Genomic DNA, 22,807 nt, shown 5'->3' on the forward strand with positions numbered 1-22,807 from the left:
ACCAAATTCAACGCTGAACGTATGGGTGAAGTCAGGCTTGATAAATCACTTGCGTCCCATTCAGAAACGCACGCGGGATTAGAATTTCTCTAAAACATGGACGGAGAGGAGTGAGACGCTTCTTCGAGAGAATTTTGCTCGCAATTTGGCTCCATTTTACCGTTTCTTGAAAAAAGAACGGTAGTTATGAAATGCAAGACATGTCCTCACAAAGTAGATGCAAAAAGTAAGTTTGGAATATATATATTTATTGTGGAAACCGGAGCTTGTAAAATTGTGTGTGATAGCCCCCTTGACTTGTGCGTTATTTATAAAAGGGGTAGGCGGGGTCGGGACGTGGCCAAGGAGGCGGTAGGGGAGGAGGCTGATGCATGATCGCCACACTCAGACTTTGAATATTAAATACATTAATGCAGATTCAGCTTAATGACTGTGATAATTTATAGTTTTAAAACAAAACAAAAATGAATATTTTTTTTAGTATAAAAGAAAATATTTTTTTTAGTAAACTTAAGTTTTCAATATTAATTTTGTAATTTACATTATATCGGCCTACTACTACTAAGCCTGTCTGTAGGATTAACGATTGCCTTTTATATCATCCTTTGTAATGATTGCATCCTGGTGGATCATCCGCTGTTGTTTGGTCAGGTTATTATAATTTATAAAAAAATTAATGTATTGTATATAAATAAATTCAAAATCTTTTTTAGTTGTGGTAAAAAAAAATAAAAGAAATACCCTTGGCACAACCACTTTTTTATTTGATATGAAATAATATAGTATCGAATTTACCTCAATGAGATATCCCTATTTGTAAAAATGAGTAAAAAAGTGATGGCACCATACGGAAAGTTATCCCCATTGACTGTCTGACTTGTCGTTTTTGGAAAAGAATGTTTCAGATTTTTAAATCTTGATGAGGCATGGTTTGTGCTTTGCAACCTGCTGCGCTGTTGCCGGACTCGCGTGATTACAAAATCGATCACCAACACGTTTTTTTTTTTAAAGTTAAAATTACATTCCTTTCACAGATTTTCCACAAAATGTAACACTTGTGTAAAGTTGTGTTTATTAATATTATCAGTGAATTTTGTTCTTTGTATCAGTGGTGACCGCAATTTTTTTAAATTATTTTTTATTATTTTATATTAATTTATGTTTCCTTTCCTGCAAGCTAGGTTTTTACTCAAATCGAAACAAACTATCAAAGAACACAATAAAACTATTTCTTTTACCATAACAAAGGAAATGTTATCAACATTCTAACATTTTGGGGTGAAAAACAATGAAAACTAGGCTAAGAACTAGCTATTTTTATAAAGGTAAATTAATCAAAACTCGCCTTTTTTAAAGACAAGTACTATCATTAGCACAGACAGCATTTTTTTGAATGAATGAAAAGTCACTTATTGCCTTCCTTCTCATTACAGCTGCGTTACATGGTGTGGTCTATCATTCATACCTGCGTCTCAACTCTGGCAAGAATGTTGAAGGTCGTCACGAGGTCGTCAGCCAGAAAGACCTAGGACCACTGGTGAGTGAAACACTGGAGTTTTATCTTAGGAAATATCCAAATTGTTTAGGTTTATATCTTGCTGTTCAGGCCAAGTAAAAAAGAAACATGTTTAGCATCCTCGCCCACTTCCTTTATAGGCCGCCTCCTTTTTTATTTTATTTTTTATTTAATTTTTTTTATGCACATCTTTATTATTATTATTATTATTTTTTAAGGGTTATTTTAAACGATCTCAGCTAAAAAAAAAAAAAAAATTCTGAATTTCTTGTGTGAATGTCCCAACCAAAATGTTTCATTTATAAATGTATTGTCTGTTTCAGCAATAAAAAACAATGTATATTTGACATTAAAAAAGAATGGCAGCCATCTTGAAAAAAAGGAAAAAAAAAGCCCCTCCTCCTTCCTATTTATGAGAAACCCAGACATTAAACATGTTTCATTTTATACCTCCAAAACATTTTGTTTAAATTTTTTTCTTTCAGAGGTTTTATCATTTATATTTAACTCTGAATTAAAAAAAACAGATGTACAATTTTGGAAAAGTGTTCACGGAGCACCCACATGGAAATCTCCGGCCATTTTAAAAATTGGTTCATGAAAAAAGATGCAAAATAGATTTAACTTATTAAGTGATTTATTTCATATGGTTTCTTATGAAGAACATTACCCCAAAAATATTTAGGTTCACCATTTTATTTAAGGAAAGAAACAAAAACAAATCAGTGTAAAGGGTTTGCCACCCAAGTTGCAACCTGTGGGTAAACTCTGGTCAATTATGAAATTGTTTGAAAGAAAAATGCAGGACTTTGTTTTAAATAAAAGGTGGTTTATCATTTGGTAAATTTTGTAAAAAAAAGCAACCCCCAAAGTTCTTTGTTTGTACTCTTTATTTTGTTTCAGAGGTTTTATCCCTCTGAAAACAGCAAAATTTACTGACAATGGGTTCGCCACCCGTAGGGAAACCTCTGGCCAATTTTCTAACTGTGTTTATTTGAAAAATTTACCACTTTATTTTAAAAGGCGATTTTTTTTAATCTTTTGGTAATTTTTTGAAAATTACCCTCCCCAAAAATATTTGGTTAAAAGTAGTTTTGTTTTATTTCAGAGGGTTATATTTAATTTTTAAGCAGAGCAAAATTCAGTGATATGGGTTCGCCACCCGTAGGATAACCTCTGGCCAATTTTCTAACTGTTTAGTTGAAAAAAATTCTACCACTGTTTCATGTTTACCTCTTAAGACATGTAAGCAAAATTCAGTGATATGGGTTTGCCATCCGTAGGGAAACCCCAGGCCAATTTTTTAACTGTTAATTGAAAAAAAATGCGCCACTTCATATTGGGTGATTTATCATTTGGTAAGTTTCGAAAAACAAGCCCCCAAACATTTGGTTTTATATTTTTAACACTGGAAACAGAAGAGCAAAAACTCAGTGACCATGGGAGACCCCTGGCCAATTTTTTTAACAGTGTTTGATTGAAAATTGCGCCACTTCAAATTAATTTGAAAAATAACGTAAACCCCTCAAATATTTTAATGTACAAATAGGTTTGTTTTATTTCAGAGGTTTTATATTTTACCTGTGAACAGAAGGAGCAAAAATCAGTGACAAAGGGTTCGCCACCCGTAAGGAAACCCCTGGTCAATTTTTTTTACAGTGTTTGATTGAAAATTGCGCCACTTCAAATTTCAAAAATAACAGAAACCCCCCCAAAAATGTGGACGTTTTATTTCAGCGGTTTTATATTTTACCTGTGAAAACAGCAAAAATCAGTTACAAAGGGTTCGCCACCCGTAAGGAAACCCCTGGTCAATTTTTTTTACAGTGTTTGATTGAAAATTGCGCCACTTCAAATTTCAAAAATAACAGAAACCCCCCCAAAAATGTGGACGTTTTATTTCAGCGGTTTTATATTTTACCTGTGAAAACAACAAAAATCAGTTACAAAGGGTTCGCGCCTGTAAGGAAGCCCCTGGCCAATTTCTTTCAAATGTTTGGGGAAAAAAAGCAAACATTATTTGTTGATGTATCAAAATCCTTACCTCGGATGGATTCATCGCTACTGTGACAGGGTTTTGCTTTTTCTGTTTTCTCAGCAAGTAGAACTAGTAGACATATTTTGCTGAAACTTTCACTGTTTTATTTTATCTTTCTTTGTTTTGTCAATTAATCATTGACATAAAAAACAACTTATGGCCTTACCTTTTAGGCGTATTATCAGATTTACTTTTTCAATGCTTGGTTATTTTTCATCACTTCTTAACTGCATTTTTGTATCTGGTCTGGTTTCAGATTGACAAGCCATGTGCCAAGTGCTGTCACGATGGGCTTCATTTCCACACCAGGCAAACGTGATCAGCTGATGAAGGACAAACCGTCATCTATTTCTGCCCATTATGCAAGTAAGTTAATCACTTCTTAATTCATACTTGGTTCATACTTCCTGCAAATGCAAAGTGAATTTTGGCTACACAGCCCTGTTTTCTTAGCGCATGTTTCGAAGGGGTTGAACACAGTTCGACTGTTGCGAGTTATTAATTGCGAGTTCATGACAACAAAATTTGCTTCGCATTCGCAGGAAGTATGAACCGGGCTTTAGGGCTGTAGACCCTTTTAGGCAGTTTCCATAGATTTATTATAGATTTATTTAGCGTGGTCACTACATATTTGGCTGCACAGGCAGTTTATTCTCGGGGGAGCTGAGTTGGTTTGATGAACGGGTAACACTGTTGCAGAGCCACGAGCGTCACTGAATGACGGATTTCAGTGCTATATAAAAGTTAGTACAAGCAGAAATTCACTGTTCATATGACATGTATGTAAATCGTCGGTGGAAGTTTCATGGCCGAGCGTTTAAGAGCATTAACTTCAAACTCTGGTGTTTCTGATCAGAAGAGTGTGGGTTCGAATCCCCAGCCTTGACACTTGTGTCCTTAAGCAAGACACTTAACCATTGCTTCGCCCCTCGGATTGGACGTAAAGCCGTTGGTCCCATGTAAAAGAATGCAGTGCATGCACTTATCGAAAAAGAGAAGGGGTTCGCCCCGGTGTTCCTGGCTGTGGCTGCTGTATGCGCCGTAGCACCATGTAAACCATTACATGGTGGTCTAAGGATTAGGTCTCATAATTTCAAAATTTTCGTCCCACTCGCCTTGCAGTGAAAAATATTTGGCGCGTTCTATCCTTTGGAAAAGGCCGTTATAAATACGTTTATTATTGGATCTTGCAACGGATCTGCAGTGGATTTTACAAAGATTAAAGACTAGTCTTATCTTGTTGGGACAATTTACTTGTCTAACTTAGGACTAGCCCTAAGTTAGAACTAGTCTTATCTTGTTAGGACAAGTTACTCGTCTAACTTAGGACAAGCCTTAGGTTATACCAGTCCAAACTCTTTGTGAAATCGACCCCAGGATGGTTAGGTTCAATGGTCCATTTTAAATGTAAAAGTAATTTTTTATTTTTTATTTATTTTATTTACAGGCATCAAGAGATTGAGTACTCCTGAAGAGAATCAACATCTTCGGATCGGTCTACACTGAGAGGAACTCAAGGCAAGAGGTCACTGGAACAAGGAGATGAAATCACCACCGGCGACGACGACAACGATGACGACCCGATGCCAGAGAGATGTCTTTCTGATGAGGAGGCAAATTTTTTGACTGATGTGTTCATTGAAAAATGTGCCACTTCATATAAGGTGATTTATAAGTTTTGAAAAACAAGCCCCCAACTATTTGGTTTTATATTTTGAACTCTGAAAACAGAAGAGCAAAAATTCAGTGACAAAGGGTTCGCCACCCGTAAGGAAACCCCTGGCCGATTTTTAAACTGTGTTTGATTGAAAATTGCGCCACTTTGAATTGAAAGTTGACATATGGTAAATTTTGAAAAATAACAGGAAACCTCTCAAAATATTTTGATATACAAATAGGTTTGTTTTATTTCAGAGGTTTCTATTTTACCTGTGAAAGGAAATCCCATGCCAATTATTTTTAAATGTTTGGGAAAAAAGCAAACATAGTTTGTTGATGTATCAAAATCTTTATCTTGGATGGATTCATCGCTACTGTGACAGGGTTTGCTTCTTTCTGTTTTCTAAGCAAGTAGAACCAATTAACCTATTTTGCTGAAACGTTCACTGTTTTATTTCATCTTTCTAACCATTTGTGAAATCCACCCTAGGATAGTTAGAGTCAAAGGTTCATTTTTTATGTAAAAGTAATTTTTTTTAATATTTGTTTATATTTACAGGCATCAAGAGATTGAGTACTCCTGAAGAGATTCAACATCTTCGGATCAGTCTATACTTATAGATCTCAAGACAAGAGCCCACTGGAACAAGGAGATGAAATCACCACCGACGACGACGACAACGATGACGAGCTGATGTCACAGAGATGTCTTACTGATGAGAAGGCAGATTTTTTGACTGGTGTATTCATTGAAAAATGTGCCACTTCATATAAGGTGATTTATAAGTTTTGAAAAACAAGCCCCCAACTATTTGGTTTTATATTTTGAACTCTGAAAACAGAAGAGCAGAAATTCAGTGACAAAGGGTTCGCCACCCGTAAGGAAACCCCTGGCCGATTTTTTAACTGTGTTTGACTGAAAATTGCGCCACTTCAAATTGAAAGTCGACATTTGGTAAATTTTGAAAATTAACAGGAAACTTCTCCAAATATTTTGATATACAAATAGGTTTGTTTACTTCAGAGGTTTTATATTTTACCTGTGAAAACAGAGAAAAAATCGGTGATAGTCTCTAAGGAAATCCCATTCCAATTATTTTTAAATGTTTAGGACAAAAGCAAACATAGTTTGTTGATGTATCGAAATCTTTACCTTGGATGGATTCATCGCTACTGTGACAGGGTTTTGCTTCTTTCTGTTTTCGTAGCAAGTAGAACCAATTACCCTTTTTTTTCTGCAACTTTTACTGTTTTATTTCATCTTTCTATCCATTTGTGAAATTGACCCCAGGATGGTTAGGGTCAAACGTTCATTTTTTAACGTAAAAGTAATTTTTTTATATATTTTTTTTATATTTACAGGCATCAAGAGATTGAGTACTCCTGAAGAGAATCAACATCTTCGGATCGGTCTACACTTATAGATCTCAAGACAAGAGCTCGCTGGAACAAGGAGATGAAATCACCACCGGTGACGACGACATTGATGACGACCTAATGCCACAGAGATGTCTTACTGATGAGAAGGCCGATTTTTTTGACTGGTGTATTCATTGAAAAATGTGCCACTTCATATAAGGTGATTTATAAGTTTTGAAAAACAAGCCCCCAACTATTTGGTTTTATATTTTGAACTCTGAAAACAGAAGAGCAAAATTCAGTGACAAAGGGTTCGCCACCCGTAAGGAAACCCCTGGCCGATTTTTAAACTGTGTTTGATTGAAAATTGCGCCACTTCGAATTGAAAGTTGACATATGGTAAATTTTGAAAAATAACAGGAAACCTCTCAAGATATTTTGATATACAAATAGGTTTGTTTTATTTCAGAGGTTTCTATTTTACCTGTGAAAGGAAATCCCATGCCAATTATTTTTAAATGTTTGGGGAAAAAAGCAAACATAGTTTGTTGATGTATCAAAATCTTTATCTTGGATGGATTCATCGCTACTGTGACAGGGTTTGCTTCTTTCTGTTTTCTAAGCAAGTAGAACCAATTAACCTATTTTGCTGAAACGTTCACTGTTTTATTTCATCTTTCTAACCATTTGTGAAATCCACCCTAAGATAGTTAGAGTCAAAGGTTCATTTTTTATGTAAAAGTATTTTTTTTAATATTTGTTTATATTTACAGGCATCAAGAGATTGAGTACTCCTGAAGAGAATCAACATCTTCGGATCAGTCTACACTTATAGATCTCAAGACAAGAGCTCACTGGAACAAGGAGATGAAATCACCACCGGCGACGACGACAATGATGACGACCTGATGCCACAGAGATGTCTTACTGATGAGGCCGACTTTTTGACTGGTGTTTTCATTGAAAAATGTGCTACTTCATATAAGGTGATTTATAAGTTTGAAAACAAGCCCCCAACTATTTGGTTTTATATTTTGAACTCTGAAAACAGAAGAGCAAAAATTCAGTGACAAAGGGTTCGCCACCCGTAAGGAAACCCCTGGCCGATTTTTTTAACTGTGTTTGATTGAAAATTGCACCACTTCAAATTGAAAGTTGAAATTTGGTAAATTTTGAAAAATAACAGGAAACTTCTCCAAACATTTTGATATATAAATAGGTTCGTTTTACTTCAGAGGTTTTATATTTTACCTGTGAAAACAGAGGAGCAAAAATCAGTGACAGTCTGTAAGACAATCCCTGGCCTATTATTTTTACATAGTTTGTTGATGTATCAAAATCTTTACCTTGGACGGATTCATCGCTACTGTGACAGGGTTTTGCTTCTTGCTGTTTTCTAAGCAAGTAGAACCAATAAACTTATTTTGCTGAAACTTTCACTGCTTTATTTCATCTTTCAAACCACTTGTGAAATTGCCCCCAGGATGGTTAGGGTCAAAGGTTCATTTTTTATGTAAAAGTAATTTTTGATTTTTTTTTGCTATTTCTGATTTACAGGCATCAAGAGATTGAGTACTCCTGAAGAGAATCAACATCTTCGGTTCGGTCTACACTGAGAGGAACTCAAGGCAAGAGCTCACTGGAACAAGGAGATGAAATCACTTCTGACAACGACGAAGACAACGACGACCACCTGATGCCAGAGAGATGTCTTACTGATGAGGAGGCCGAGCATCCATCCCAGTATGGGTACTTAAATAAGATAAGGATCCTTTATCACTGACAGTGCCATCAAGATTGTCTCAAGAAACAAAATGAGGCTTGACAACAAAATTTAGTCTGGTTCCTTTTTGTTAAACTTTGAGCATTTCGAGCGGGTTTTGATCGGTACACGGGAACCAGACAAAATGGCTGAACTGTGGTAAAGGTGTTTTTAAACTGTCAGTGTTGCTCACATTAGTTTGCGATAACTCGTGCTTTATAGCTTGTTTTGAAAAAATTAGTATCTGAAATTGAATTGTTAACCGTCGTGAATTGTTGTTATTGATCGATCCTCCCCTAACCCCTGGGGTGGGTTGATCGATTGAAAGAACGAACAAGAAACTTGAGTGCAAACCTTTTATGATAAAAGCCTTCTAGCTCTGTTTAGGATTATGGCATACTTTGTAACTTATGGGTCATGACAAGACTAAAACTCCCTTTTTCCTGAGAGTTGGTCATTGGACAAAAGTCATCCTTGATACTGTTACTACGAAACGCCTGATGCATTACGGAGGCCATTGCCACTGGTCCTTGCCTGGTTTTAGTTTAGTGGCTTACTGTTGTACCACTACCATCACACGTGACTTTCATCCCTTTCTGCTAGGGATTGGGTCACAGCAAACTTAGTAAAGTTTTAGTTAAGTGGATTACTGTTGTACCACTACCATCACACGTGACTTTCCTCCCTTTCTGCTAGGGATTGGGTCACAGCAAACTTAGTAAAGTTTTACATTAGTGGCTTACTGTTGTACCACTACCATCACACGTGACTTTCATCCCTTTCTGTTAGGGATTGTGTCGCAGCAAACTTAGGTTCATATGTTCATACATGACCTTTTCCCCTTCCTACCTGGGGGAAATGACTGGTACTTTCTATTAATCCACCTGCCCTGTTACCTCTGACCCTTCCTCTGTGGGGTAAGGTTACTGTAAACCTTTGCGGTTGTATGTCAGAAATGGCCACTTGCCATTTAACTTCTGCCCCCCCCCCCTTCCCACCTGGGGTGTTTGTTGCAATAACACAGTGATAAATCTTGAATCATGTGTTGTGAATTGTTTCTATAGACTAACAGGCCTGCATGCTTTCTTTTGAAAAGGCAAGGGCACCATAGCATTTCCTCCTTGGTAAAACGCACCCTATGAGGAAATTGTATATCTGTACTGGATCATTTCAAGGGCACCAGGGCAATGACCAGGGGCATCGAGGCTATCGCCTTTGTTGCCCCCATGAAGTATCAGGCCTGGATTTATTCATGATTGTGCATTTGACTGCATCTGTGATCCAACTTCACAAAAAGAAGACAAATCATTACGTGAAACATTTTGCTTATCATTCTTTTTGTTGGCCACACGCGCAAATTAAATTACTGTCAAAGCTATTCTTAATTTTGGCTTTCAACTTAATTTTGGGACGAGAAATACGACAATGCGAAAAGATTTGTCCTTTTTGGTAATTTGGGTCACAAGTGCAAAATATTTGTGTATTTTACATAAATTATCTTATTGAGACATTCCCACGAAATGAGTTCATACAAAATGCATACTTTTCATATAGAACGCGCTAACTTTACTTCCCAAAATACAAAATTCAAATTTTTTTTTTACTCTCTTGGCAAATTTTTTTCCCGCTACTACTTCTAAAACTTTGCTCACTTTAAAAACTCTTCTTCTCTTGATTTTTCCCAGAGTTGGAATATCTTAGCAAATTTTACAGAAATTTTTGTTTTCCTGTTTAGGAAAACAAAACTTTCTGTAAGATTTGCATGTGACTCAAATTGTGGGAGTGTCTCTGGTTCTATATTGATACTTTGATGATTGTGAAGCCAAGTACAACTTTGCACTCAATACAATTAATGCAAGCGGAACACATCCTAAAGTTGTATTCTTGGGACCAATCTTCATGACATACAAGTACGTCATCATTTTAACTAAATTTATTCCTTTTTGGCACGACATGTTTGGATAAGTGTGATGCACACCTGTCCAAACTCAAAATTAAATACAAGTACGTCATCAATTTAACAAAATTTATTCATTTTAGGCATGACATGTTTGGATGAGTGTGGTGCACACCTGTCCAAATTCAAAATAAAATTGATTAAAAAGTACAATTTATTTTTTTACGAAACAGTCACAAACTTCATTTGAAAATGTTGTTTTTTCCTTCTTTGCATTGCTGCGACAGTAATAACTAACAGTTCTTAATTTTATTGAGTTTTTTTTTGCATCAGCTGATACAAAAAAAATCTAATTTCAGAGATAACTTTATTTCAACTCAAGGTTTGTAAATGTTGCACTTGGCTGTTTTTATAATTTGAAATATTGTGTTGTAAATTAATTGGTTACCATTCATTAAATGCTGTAGAAAGCACCACTGAACTGTAGAAGCAGCAGAGTTGTGCAAACGTGTGTGCCTGTCGGTGTGGCCAACTACTATCTGGAAAGTGTGACGACCTAATGATCCAAGAGTTAATGGTTGGGTAAGCATTTTATTAAGTGAAATCTTGTTAATGTGGCGCTGGTAGTCTGTCTTACCGGTGTCCTACCTTACATGATTGACAAACTATTTCAACTTTCTCGATCTCCGACAAAAAACGAAACCTAAGAAAGAAAGGATTTGGTTGCCTATTGAAGTCTTTGGGGGCCTGTATCAAAAGTGTCAAGGACTGAGGACCATTGCACTTTTTTGCACATTTTTTACCTGATCATTTTGTTATCCTAAGTTGGTACCCGTCTCTCTATACTGTTCCTGTGTAAACGGGTCTACTTTTTGAGCAACTTCTCTACACTGGACATCCTCTTCTGATCTGAGGGAGCCTCTGAACTTGACGGATGATGGAGACTTCTACCCGGATGTTGGTGTGAGGGTCGGAGAAACGAGATTCTGAACATGGCTATTCACGTTTCAATCAGGTACTCAGGCTTTTACATTGGTTTCACTTGTGTTAAGAAGTTTGAACTGTATCAAAAGGAGATATCAAAGATGACATTTGGATTGTGTAGGAAGTTAACAGGGTCCTTTATAGAAGAAACATCGTTGCTTAGATAGATGCCGTTGTGCATTAGGTACTTGTGACCGGTTCATTCTAAGCCACAGTAGGTTGTACGTACATTTTGTACACTCCTTCGTCAGTTAGAATAGTGTTTAGATTTTAGATTTAGTTAAAACCCCTGTTGAACTGGTTGACAATATTCAGTCTATGACGTTAACTATTGGTCTATTTCAGTGACCAATTAACTAGGTTGTTCATTGTAGGTTTTGAGTGGTCAGCTTTATGACAGATTCTACAGTAGGTATTTTAACGACAATCAGTTGAAGAAATGATTTACAAATGATGTTGACCAATAGACATTGCTTTTTTAACAAATACTGCCACTGTGGTGTGCATGATTTGTATACATTTTTCATAAACATAGTAATTTTGCTGCAGTAGGTGTTTAAAATCCTTCAGGGTATTAATTATTGATAATTGTGAACAGTTTTATAACTGGTTAACCCTTTTCCAGCTGAACATGGTGACGACACTCAGGCGGTTTACAGACACTCACAAAATGTGTTCAGCCGCAATGTTTGAATCTTGTTTCTCTAGTTATTTAGGCTGTTAACGTGACAAAGACACTTGGTCATTAATAATTTGACAGGTTCTAAAAAGAGTTTAAGATGTGTTACCTGTAGAGAACATCTCAACATGTACAACAGCGTAGTGTAATTTGAATCAAACTAGGTGCTTATTAGCAGATTAGCAGTATTAGTGTAGACTTATTCAGTTAAACCTCGGAACAAACATAGTAATTTGTCACATGGCTAGGTAGTTATACGAAGCATAAACACTAGTCCAGTATTAGTGTAGAATTATTAAACAAATAACTAAATTAGTTATTTCTCAATTTGCTTGTTAGATTGATTTTTTTATGAATATTATGCCAAAAAGACACAGCAGGAATAGGTAATCTAAATAAGACATCACTTTGTTACTTTAGTCATGCACTGTTTGCAGAATCACAGGTGTCTTTCTAGATGGAAAATACACCAAGTTATCAGCGATCTTATCGTCACTGATAAAACCTTAATTTTCCGACATCGACGTCAGACTCATTTTTATGCAAAAACATTGTAGTTTATAATTGGTACGAAATCATTAGTATGCAGTGGTTGGTTTGCAGATTTACATGAAGTTAATCAGTAGGAGTAGTTGTTGATCCTAGATGTTCAATACTTTATTGGGACCTCATTAGCAATTTGTAGTTCCGTAGGATTTGAAACTTTGTTGTACTTAGGATCTTATCGTCACTGATAAAACCTTAGTTTTCCGATATCGACGTCGTACCCATTTTTATGCAAAAACATTGTAATTTAAAATTGGTGCGAAAATCATTAGCATGCAGTTGTTGGTTTGCAGATTTACATGAAGTTAATCAGTAGGAGTAGTTGTTGATCCTAAATGTTTAATACTTTATTGGGACTTCATTAGCAACTTGTAGTTCTGTAGGATTTGAAACTTGGTTGTACTTAGGATCTTATCGTCACTGATAAAACTTTAGTTTAGAATTTGTTTAGAGATAGGTTAGTTTTTTTTAAGAGTTTTTTTTCTCAGTTTAGTTATCCTCCATAAACCCAATGTCATCTACAATATCTCCTGTAATGATACTCATGCAACGAAGATGCAAATCTGATGTTTGTGTATAACCTCATTTTTGACTTTGAAATTTGACTTCATTTGAACGTGTAATCACACACACTGTTAAAATGTTGCGATGTTTTAACAAATCCCAAAAAATTGTAGTACTTCTAATGCAAGTGAAACCAATACATTCCTGAGTATGCTGTTCTGTTTTTTTGTGCTTGTCACAAAAATTCACAAAATTTTTCAAGTTCAGCCGCCATGTTGGAATCTTGTTTCTCTGATCAGCGCATCATCATCTGGGTTGAAGTCTTCATTATTCTGATGGTACAGGACTCAATCAGTGACGGAGTGGAAGCGTCCTTTTACACTTCAACCAAAATTCGAACTTGAAACTTTACTCCAAGAACTTAGCGACGTGTTTGCCCGAACAGGGGGAGACGTCCGATGGTACACTTGATACAGATTCATCAAACATTTTAACGGGCAACAGAATCCTTTCCGACTTTTGTTTTGGACTTTGAAAAAAAAAATCTTTAGTTTGTTTTTGGCTTCGGACTTTTAAAAAACAATCTTTTTAGTTTGTCAATCATGTAAGGCAGGACATTGGTAAAACAGACTATCAATGAAACATTAACTTGATTTAACTTAATAAAATGCTTTCCTTCCATTAATACTTAGATCATTAAGTCGCTTCACTTTCTCGATAGTAGTTGGCCACACTGATCGGCACACACGTTTGCACAACTCTGCTGCTTCTACAGTTCAGTGGTGCTTAAAAAAATCAAAAAAATCCCTAAAAAAACGCCTTTTTTATATAGACTAAGTCAGCCAAAAAAAATTCTCGTGCCGTTGTACGGTTCGAAATTAACTCCGTAAAAAGTTTGGCCCTACCCCCCCTATTATTAAAATATTGATCAACCAAGTGCGCCCCCTATAGGGGTGCAGAAGAGACTGTATCCCAAAGCAATGTACACCAACAATATAATCAACTAGAAATTTGCACATGACTCTTATACAAGGCGTCAAATTCAAATTACCATTAGATTATATAGCTAGGTACATCAAAATGGAATACAGCCCCTTATTAAAGGTATCGTCTTATAGCTTGTTGTGACTTTAAATAACAATAAAATGGAGTCCCATTGTGGACTTAGTCATTTTTTGACCAAAAAACTAGCCATTGTTTGTACTTAGTAATTTTTTGAACAGAAACTCATAGTAAATGTTTGTACTTAGTCATTTTTGGACTTAGTCATTTCTTCGACAAAAACACTTAGTAATTATTGACTTTCGGTGTTCTATTGTGGACTTAGTCATTTTTTCGACCAAAAAATTAGCCATTGTTTGTACTTAGTAATTTTTTGAACAGAAACTCATAGTAAATGTTTGTACTTAGTCTTTTTTGGACTTAGTCATTTTTTCGACAAAAACACTTAGTAATTATTGACTTTCGGTGTTCTATTGTGGACTTAGTCATTTTTTCGACCAAAAAACTAGCCATTGTTTGTACTTAGTAATTTTTTGAGCAGAAACTCATAGTCAATGTTTGTACTTAGTCTTTTTTTGGACTTAGTCATTTTTTGACAAAAACACTTAGTAATTTTCGACCCTTTGTGGACTTCAAAAACTTTCCAAGATTGATATTATAAAGTCACAGAACAAGCTATAAGATGTGGCCTTTACAGAAGATACAACATTGGTAGTTACGCTAAATAGCAATATTGTGAATTGAATTACATGTTTATTGCGGGAATTTATGCATTACCTTCAATTTTGGTAAGCATGCAAGTAAACATTCATCTAAATGTCCACTTCATGTAAAAACTGTATTGAGTTAAACAATAAATAAAGAAATGTGTTATGAAAACGCTGCAAGTTTGAGATAACGTTTTTTGTGTCAAAATTTGTGCACTCTATATGCAGTATATGAATACCAATGTTGTACCTTCTTTATAAGTAAGAAATGCAACCTGTAAACCATAAAGGAGTCAAATTTAGTTAGATTTGTTTGAAAAAACAAAAAAAAACGCTTTGATTCTCAAAATATTCTGAGTACTTGTAAGATGAAGAAAAAGCACACAAAAAATATTTTGCAAGTTTGCAGAAACCAAATAGTTAATTCATGAGACTAGTTTTTTTTGTTAGCCATGTGGACTCCTTTTGGATAAAACAGGTTACATTTCTTCCTTGGTTGATCATTTATATTTCTTAGCTATGGTTGTCATTTGCCAGCTGATATTTCTTCGCGAATATTTTGTGGGTTTAAGTTGAATTTTGAAACTATACACATTTTCAATACTTTTAATTAAAACAAGTATGAATTGAAAGCTGTATTTAATTTTACAAATACACTTTTTGAATTGTGGCACTTGACAAGTGCATTAAAAAAAAAAAGACATTTTGAAATAATTTCAATGAAGTTTTCAAAAAGTAATTGTACATCAACTGGCATATTTCCAACCAACAATTTAAGCAACTATCAAAATGAATAGTAAGGAAGCAATAGGAGTGCCAAAGCACCCACAAAAACAAAAATTGTTTTAATTAAAACATTAAGGAAACATAACATACAGTATAGTCATAATCAAGTTCTTGAGGTTGGGGTGGGTGGGGGTAATGTCTAACAGTGTGGATGCACTAAGTGAGTGTTCTTGTTTTCTTTCTTTTGAAGACATTTAAAGTTTGTTCAAATAAAGTCTTGACAATTCAAATAAACAATCTAGTCTGGTTTGCTCATTATTTTCTGATGAATCCTAATATTTTGACAACTTATAACTCTGATGCCTTCTTGGTGTTGATGAATTAATTAAAAATAACTTTTAGAATAATTAAGGTTGGGTATACTTTTGGTAATTATCAAAAAACGGTCTCCTCACTTGGTGTGCCTCAATAAATGCATAAATAACAAACCAATGGAAGTTTTGGCTTAAATGGTCATCAAAGTTGAAAACAAATCATGAAAGAAAACCCAATATTCCACGCATGAAATTGTGTGCTTTCAGATGCATGAGAAAGGCTTTATGCCTGAAGCCTTCCTCAGATTCAAATTTTTGGGGTGTTAAAAGGAAACTACCACTTTCCCTAAAACTAATCCTTAGGGCTGACCTAAATGAAAGTTTTTAATGGAAATTTAACTGATTCTTCGGAGCCCCCACAAAAAAGAAGAAGTCATAAATAATGTGGGTCTTAGGAGAACAAAACGTATGAGAGAAATTTTGGCAAATGTGTTGGTATAAATTATTCTGGCCCTACAGCTAGTAATAGAATATTATTTACAGATTGCCTCACAGAATGGTTGAGGCTGTGTACCTCAGTGACTGCTGTTGTGGCTGGAAAGGCTTCTAAGATGCAGGGAGAGGCGGCATACACTTGATGAAAGGGAAACATCAGATTCCACGAACTCTGAAAAAGAACAAAATTGTATTTAGAGTATGGATGTAAATTAGTGCTCATACAAATGAGGGGATATAGAAAGTATAAGGCAATGGGAAAATTATTTCAGGACAGCATGTTCAGGGGCCTTTAAATTGTCTCCACATATACATGACATGTACATAGCCCAGGTTGGACTCCTTCGATGCAGGCAATGGGACAGAGTCCAGGGGCCCTGCGATTTTACTCCGAGTCTTACCACTTGCATTGACGGAATTGAAGAAACAAAAAACGTTAAGTGCAAAGCGTTAGAATTCATCACCAACATCGATGTGGGTAAATATTTTCCTCACTTGTAAGTTGCATTGAGCGAGAATGTACGCTTCTTTGATTTGTCTTGGGTTATATTATCACCTGACAATGACTAACTTGACTGCATGTATTGCCAAGACAATCTTGTCTTAGAAACCCCCTCACATTTCCTCTTTTGCATCAACAGATGGATCACTTACCTGATGAAGAAGACTCTATGAACATCCGTGAATTTATCATCGTGGAAGTTGTTGAATTTTGATGTCGGTTTGCGATGTAAAATGTTGCAAAAAATCTGCTTTTTCACCACATACGTGGAGCTGAACACACCATGCCCGCGCTCAGAAAATAAAATGGCCGCCGGGGAGTAAAGGGTAGTTTGGTCCCCTGACCATGGAGCAAAGATTCCTTGACGTTTCTTGTCGATAGAGCCTAGTCGAAGATTTTGGGTCTGGGAACCAGATTAAGTAAAGGGGTAAACCAACCTCGTTCACAGGGGTGATCGATTTTCCCCAGCATGCCTTGCTCGATGTGCATACGCGTGACGTAGTACAAACGGCATCCTTTTATTGGCCGAAATTTGAAAAAATCATAGGGGGTGAGGCCAGCACTTTTCTCAACCTTTGCCTATTTATTTTTAAAGGTGCTATGTTGTGCTCTTCATGATGCAGTAGGCTTTTCTGAAGCCTTTTTTTTTCATTGAACAGAAGCCAATAATAATATTTGAAGCAATAATTAGAAAGTTGTGATTTTTTTATTTTTACTTGAAAGTTGGGGCGAAACTTAAAAAACTATAAGGGGTAAGGTCCAGCATTTTTATCATACAGAGCCGTTTGATTTTTTCCACATGCGAAAAGTTCATAAAGCTATGATGATTGTGATTTTTTTCGAGCGAAAAGTTCACAAGGCTTATGATTTACATGGCTTGTAAACTTGTCAAATTTTGCTTGAAAAAGTTTGCAAGATTAAAGCCTTGTGAACTTGTCAAGTTGTGCTTGAAAATATCTGAGGCTATAGCCTTGTCAAAATCTATGAGGCCTTGTCAAATGTGCCTAAAATAAGTCTAAAAAGGCTTGACTTGTCAAATTTTGCTTGAAAAAGTCTACAAGGCTATGGCGTTGTAAACTTGTCAAATTGTGCTAGAAAAAGTCAACAAGGCCTTGTGAACTTGTCAAATTTTGCTAGAAATAAATCTAAGGTTATAGCCTTGTGAACTTGTCAAATTTTGCTTGAAAAAAATCTACAAGGCTATAGCATTGTGAACTTGTCAAATTGTGCAAGAAAAAGTCTACAAGGCCTTGTGAACTTGTCAAATTTTGCTAGAAATAAATCTAAGGTGAACAAAATCTACAAGGCTATAGCATTGTGAACTTGTCAAATTGTGCTAGAAAAAGTCTACAAGGCCTTGTGAACTTGTCAAATTTTGCTAGAAATAAATCTAAGGTTATAGCCTTGTGAACTTGTCAAATTTTGCTTGAAAAAAATCTACAAGGCTATAGCATTGTGAACTTGTCAAATTGTGCAAGAAAAAGTCTACAAGGCCTTTTGAACTTGTCAAATTTTGCTAGAAATAAATCTAAGGTGAACAAAATCTACAAGGCTATAGCATTGTGAACTTGTCAAATTGTGCTAGAAAAAGTCTACAAGGCCTTGTGAACTTGTCAAATTTTGCTAGAAATACATCTAAGGTTATAGCCTTGTGAACTTGTCAAGTTGTGCTTGAAAATATCTGAGGCTATAGCCTTGTCAAAATCTATGAGGCCTTGTCAAATTTGCCTAAAATAAGTCTAAAAAGGCTTGACTTGTCAAATTTTGCTTGAAAAAGTCTACAAGGCTATAGCGTTGTGAACTTGTCAAATTGTGCTAGAAAAAGTCAACAAGGCCTTGTGAACTTGTCAAATTTTGCTAGAAATAAATCTAAGGTTATAGCCTTGTGAACTTGTCAAATTTTGCTTGAAAAAAATCTACAAGGCTATAGCATTGTGAACTTGTCAAATTGTGCAAGAAAAAGTCTACAAGGCCTTGTGAACTTGTCAAATTTTGCTAGAAATAAATCTAAGGTGAACAAAATCTACAAGGTTATAGCATTGTGAACTTGTCAAATTGTGCTAGAAAAAGTCTACAAGGCCTTGTGAACTTGTCAAATTTTGCTAGAAATACATCTAAGGTTATAGCCTTGTGAACTTGTCAAATTTTGCCTGAAAAAGTCTACAAGGCTATAGCATTGTGAACTTGTCAAGTTGTGCTAGAAAGTCTACAAGGCCTTGTGAACTTGTCAAATTTTGCTTGAAATAAATCAAAGGTTATAGCCCTGTGAACTTGTCAAATTTTGCTTGAAAAAAATCTACAAGGTTATAGCATTGTGAACTTATCAAATTGTGCTAGAGAAAGTCTACAAGGCCTTTTGAACTTGTCAAATTTTGCAAGAAATAAATCTAAGGCTATAGCCTTGTGAACTTGTCAAATTTTGCTTGAAAAAATCTTTAAGGTTTATCATAGCCTTGTGAACTTGTCAAATTTTGCCTGAAAAAGTCTACAAGGCTATAGCCCTGTGTTGCTTGAAAAAATCTATAAGGCCATGTGAACTTGTCAAATTTTGCTTGAAGAATCTTTAGGGCTATAGCCTTGTCAAATTTTGCTTAAAAAGGTTTACAAGGCTTAACGCCTTGTGAACTTGTCAAATTTTGCTTGAAAAAATCTTTAGGGCTATAGCCTTGTCAAATTTTGCTTAAAAAGGTTTACAAGGCTTAACGCCTTGTGAACTTGTCAAATTTTGTTTGAAAAAATCTTTAAGACTATAGCTTTGTGAACTTGTCAAATTTTGCTTGAACAAGTCTACAAGGCTTTAGCCTTGTGTTGCTTGAAAAAAATCTATAAGGACATTTGAACTTGTCAAATTGTGCTTGAAGAATCTTTAAGGCTATAGCCTTGAAAGGGTTTCAAGGCTATAAGGCCTTGTGAACTTGTCAAATTTTGCTTGAAAAAAATCTATGAGGCTATAGCCTTGTGAACTTGTCAAATGTTGCTTGAAAAAGTGCATTTTAGAGCAAAACTAGACAATGAATACACAAGGCTGCAGATTGTACATTTTTAACGCATAAATAAACAAGGTCTTGTGCATTTAGAGCAAAGGGGATTAACACACAAGGAGAAATACAAATTAAAATCAAAACCCAAACCATACTTCAGTGAATTAAAAGGTTTACACACAAAAAGCATCATTTTATTTTTACAGATCTACATTATATTAAAACATTAATTTTGTTGTTGCTGCAATTTTCACTTGCTTGAGGTGAAACATTTAGACATTAAAGTTTGGTGTGCATGGGTATTTAAATATAGGTCTTAAACATTAAAGCCACTGAACACTATCGGTACTTGTCAAAGACCAGTCTTCTCACTTGGTGTATCTCAGCATAATATGCACAAAATAACAAACCTGTGAAAATTTGAGCTCAATTGGTCGTTGAAGATGCAAGATAACAATGAAAGAAATAAATACCCTTGTCACACGAAGTTGTTTGCGTTTAGATGGTTGATTTCAAGACTTCAAATTCTAAATCTGAGGTCTCGAAATCAAATTCACGGAAAATTACTTACCTCTCGAAAACTACGTCATTTCAGAGGGAGCTGTTTCTCACAATGTTTTATGTTATCAACCTCTCCCCATTACTCGTAATCAAGAAAGGTTTTATGATAATAATTATTTTGAGTAATGACCAATAGTGTCCACTGCCTTTAAGACATTAAAGTTTGGTATACGAGGGTACTTAAATATAGGTCTTAAACATTAAGACATTAAAGTTTGGAATACAAGGGTATTTAAATATAGGTCTTAAACATTAAGACATTAAAGTTTGTTATGCAAGGGTATTTAAATATAGGTTTTCCCTTCCACAACTGAATACGAAACAAAAAAGACGATCGTATATCTGATATGCCCAAACCTTTGTTAATAGTCCCCATGAAACATGTAATTTGCACATACATGTAGGGCGTGCGCACTAACATTTTGGTTGGCAAAATAAGGGAACTTCGCGCTGTTTTGTACACGGCTAATGGCTGCGTGATAATTCAGCTTAGTGCACAACTCTATGGCGTTTGTCAACCAATAGGGTATGTACGCATATGTGAATGTAATTGGCATATTTCATGGGATGGGTTCATTGAAATGCTTAGGATTCAAACTGCCTCCAGTTACCAAGCAACCTTGGTAGTCTAGTTGGCAAGACACTGCTCTGGAATTGCAAGGGTCGTGGGTTTGAATCCCACCCGAGTAACATGCCTGTGATATTTTTTAACAGGACTCAGGAAAGTACTGAGTATACAGTGCTTACACACATCAGTGTATGAGAAAACCAAAATTAATATTCTTTATCCCTGATAATAATATTACAAAAACACTCTTGTCACAAATAGTTGTGTGCTTTCAGATGCTTGATTTCGAGACCTCAAAATTCTAGTTGAAATCTCGATATCAAATTAAAATATTTTAGTGGAATATTACTTCTTTCTCGCAAAATAAATTACTTCAGAGGGAATCGTCTCTCACAATGTTTTATACATAAACAGCTCTCCATTGCTCGTTACCATATAAGTTTTTATGCCAACAATTATTTTTTTGGGTAGTTACCAATAGTGTCAAGTGCTTTTAAATATATTGAACCAATATGAAGAGGGATGGGGTGTCTCTTTCAAGGAGTCACATGAAAATACCAGGTGTGAGTTGGTAAAGGCGAAAAGGGTGTGTTATTCTGGCCTTTTTCTTGAATGAAGTCCAACTAGTACTAGTACTACTCCGGGAGGAGGTCGTCACCGAGTTCCTCATCGCCGAATTCATCCTCCACTTGGTCACGACGCCGAGCAGCTGTCTTGGGTCGCTCTGTGGTCGGGCCAAGAGGATCCACATAAGATGCATCTAGACAAACGTTGAAAATAGATTAAAAGGAAAACATCTAAAATATGGGTCTTCGTTTTACTTAAAGCCATCGGACACTTTCTGAACAACGGGTTTTCCCGTTATTTTCTCACGACTCCAATGACCGATTGAGCCTAAATTTTCACAGGTTTGTTATTTTATCCATAAGTTGTGATACACAAAGTGTGGACCTTTGGACAATATTGTCCAAGGACAAATTAAGTGAATCACTAATTTTCCAATAAATAGACCTATAGACCTTATGCACATGACGTCATTTCAGTAGGGCACCCTCACCTAGAGGTCAACAGGAGGTTGTTCACTGGGCAATCCTGTGCGCTGCGCATACAAATCTGTGCGTCTCGATTGTTTCGTCACCGTTTTTCCACTAAGATGGCCGCTGGATGACATCAATGCATAAGGTCTATTGCATTGGTCACCATCACTGAGGTCATACAATAGAAATAGTTTCAGCTAATGATAGGTCTTCCTTTGACCTCAATGAGGGCACTGTACGGGCTTTTGGCACCATACGCAATGTGGTCAAAAGAGTCGGGGGAAAATTACAAGTCTCAACCTTACAATGGAACAGTGTAAAATGTCACTAATTTTTGTTCTTCTTTTTTTCCCCAGTTTTTTTTGTATGCAAGTCGCCAGACACACATGGCCTGAATGCCATTTTAAGGTGTGGGCTACAATTATTTTTTCCAGAGGCCATACCTACTCCAAGGACTGAAACAGGGTTACCCCCTTTACAGTCCATACAGATGTAGGCTTGGGTATCATCAGTCCGAAGCCTGGCCGGTAGAGCAGAAAGCACTCCCTCCCCAATTTTACGTAGCAAGTGTCACGACCGGGATTCGAACCCACACTCTGCTGATCAAACGCCAGAGCTTGAATCCGGTGCTCTTAACCGCTCGGCTATGAGTTTTTGCACAAGACATTTTATAGTTCATTCCTCAACAATTCCACTTTATAAAGCCAACTTTTTTTTTCTTTCCCCCTATTGGAACAGGTCACACTTGACTTGACTAAGTTTCTACATATGATTCAAACTTCCTCTAGCTACCGGGCAATCTCGGTAGTCTAGTTGGTAAGATACTGCTCTAGAATTGCAAGGGTTGTGGGTTCGAATCCAACTCGAGTAATATGCCTGTGATATTTTGTTTACAGGACTCGGGGAAAGTACTGAGTAAACACACATTGGTGTATGGGTAAAAACCAAAAAATAATATTCTTTATTCCCG

At 35.9% G+C, this 22,807-nt stretch overlaps 1 protein-coding gene and 1 pseudogene across 2 annotated transcripts in view; one reads left to right on the plus strand and one right to left on the minus strand.

The window, feature by feature from the left end:
* Window positions 1–96: 96 nt before the first annotated feature.
* Window positions 97–15,586, plus strand: LOC139947209 (DNA-directed RNA polymerase I subunit RPA12-like; annotated as a pseudogene).
* Window positions 15,587–19,835: 4,249 nt separating this feature from the next.
* LOC139946974 (intraflagellar transport protein 88 homolog) overlaps window positions 19,836–22,807 on the minus strand; it is a 29,937-nt gene continuing 26,965 nt past the window's right edge. For both annotated transcript variants that reach the window (XM_071944774.1, XM_071944773.1), the window contains one exon: window positions 19,836–21,560. In XM_071944774.1, coding sequence (XP_071800875.1) covers window positions 21,436–21,560 — 125 coding nt within the window. In that variant the 3' untranslated portion in view covers window positions 19,836–21,435. The remainder of the gene's footprint in view (window positions 21,561–22,807) is intronic.

Source organism: Asterias amurensis, chromosome 14 (assembly GCF_032118995.1).
Source record: "Asterias amurensis chromosome 14, ASM3211899v1".
NCBI lineage: Eukaryota > Metazoa > Echinodermata > Asteroidea > Forcipulatida > Asteriidae > Asterias > Asterias amurensis.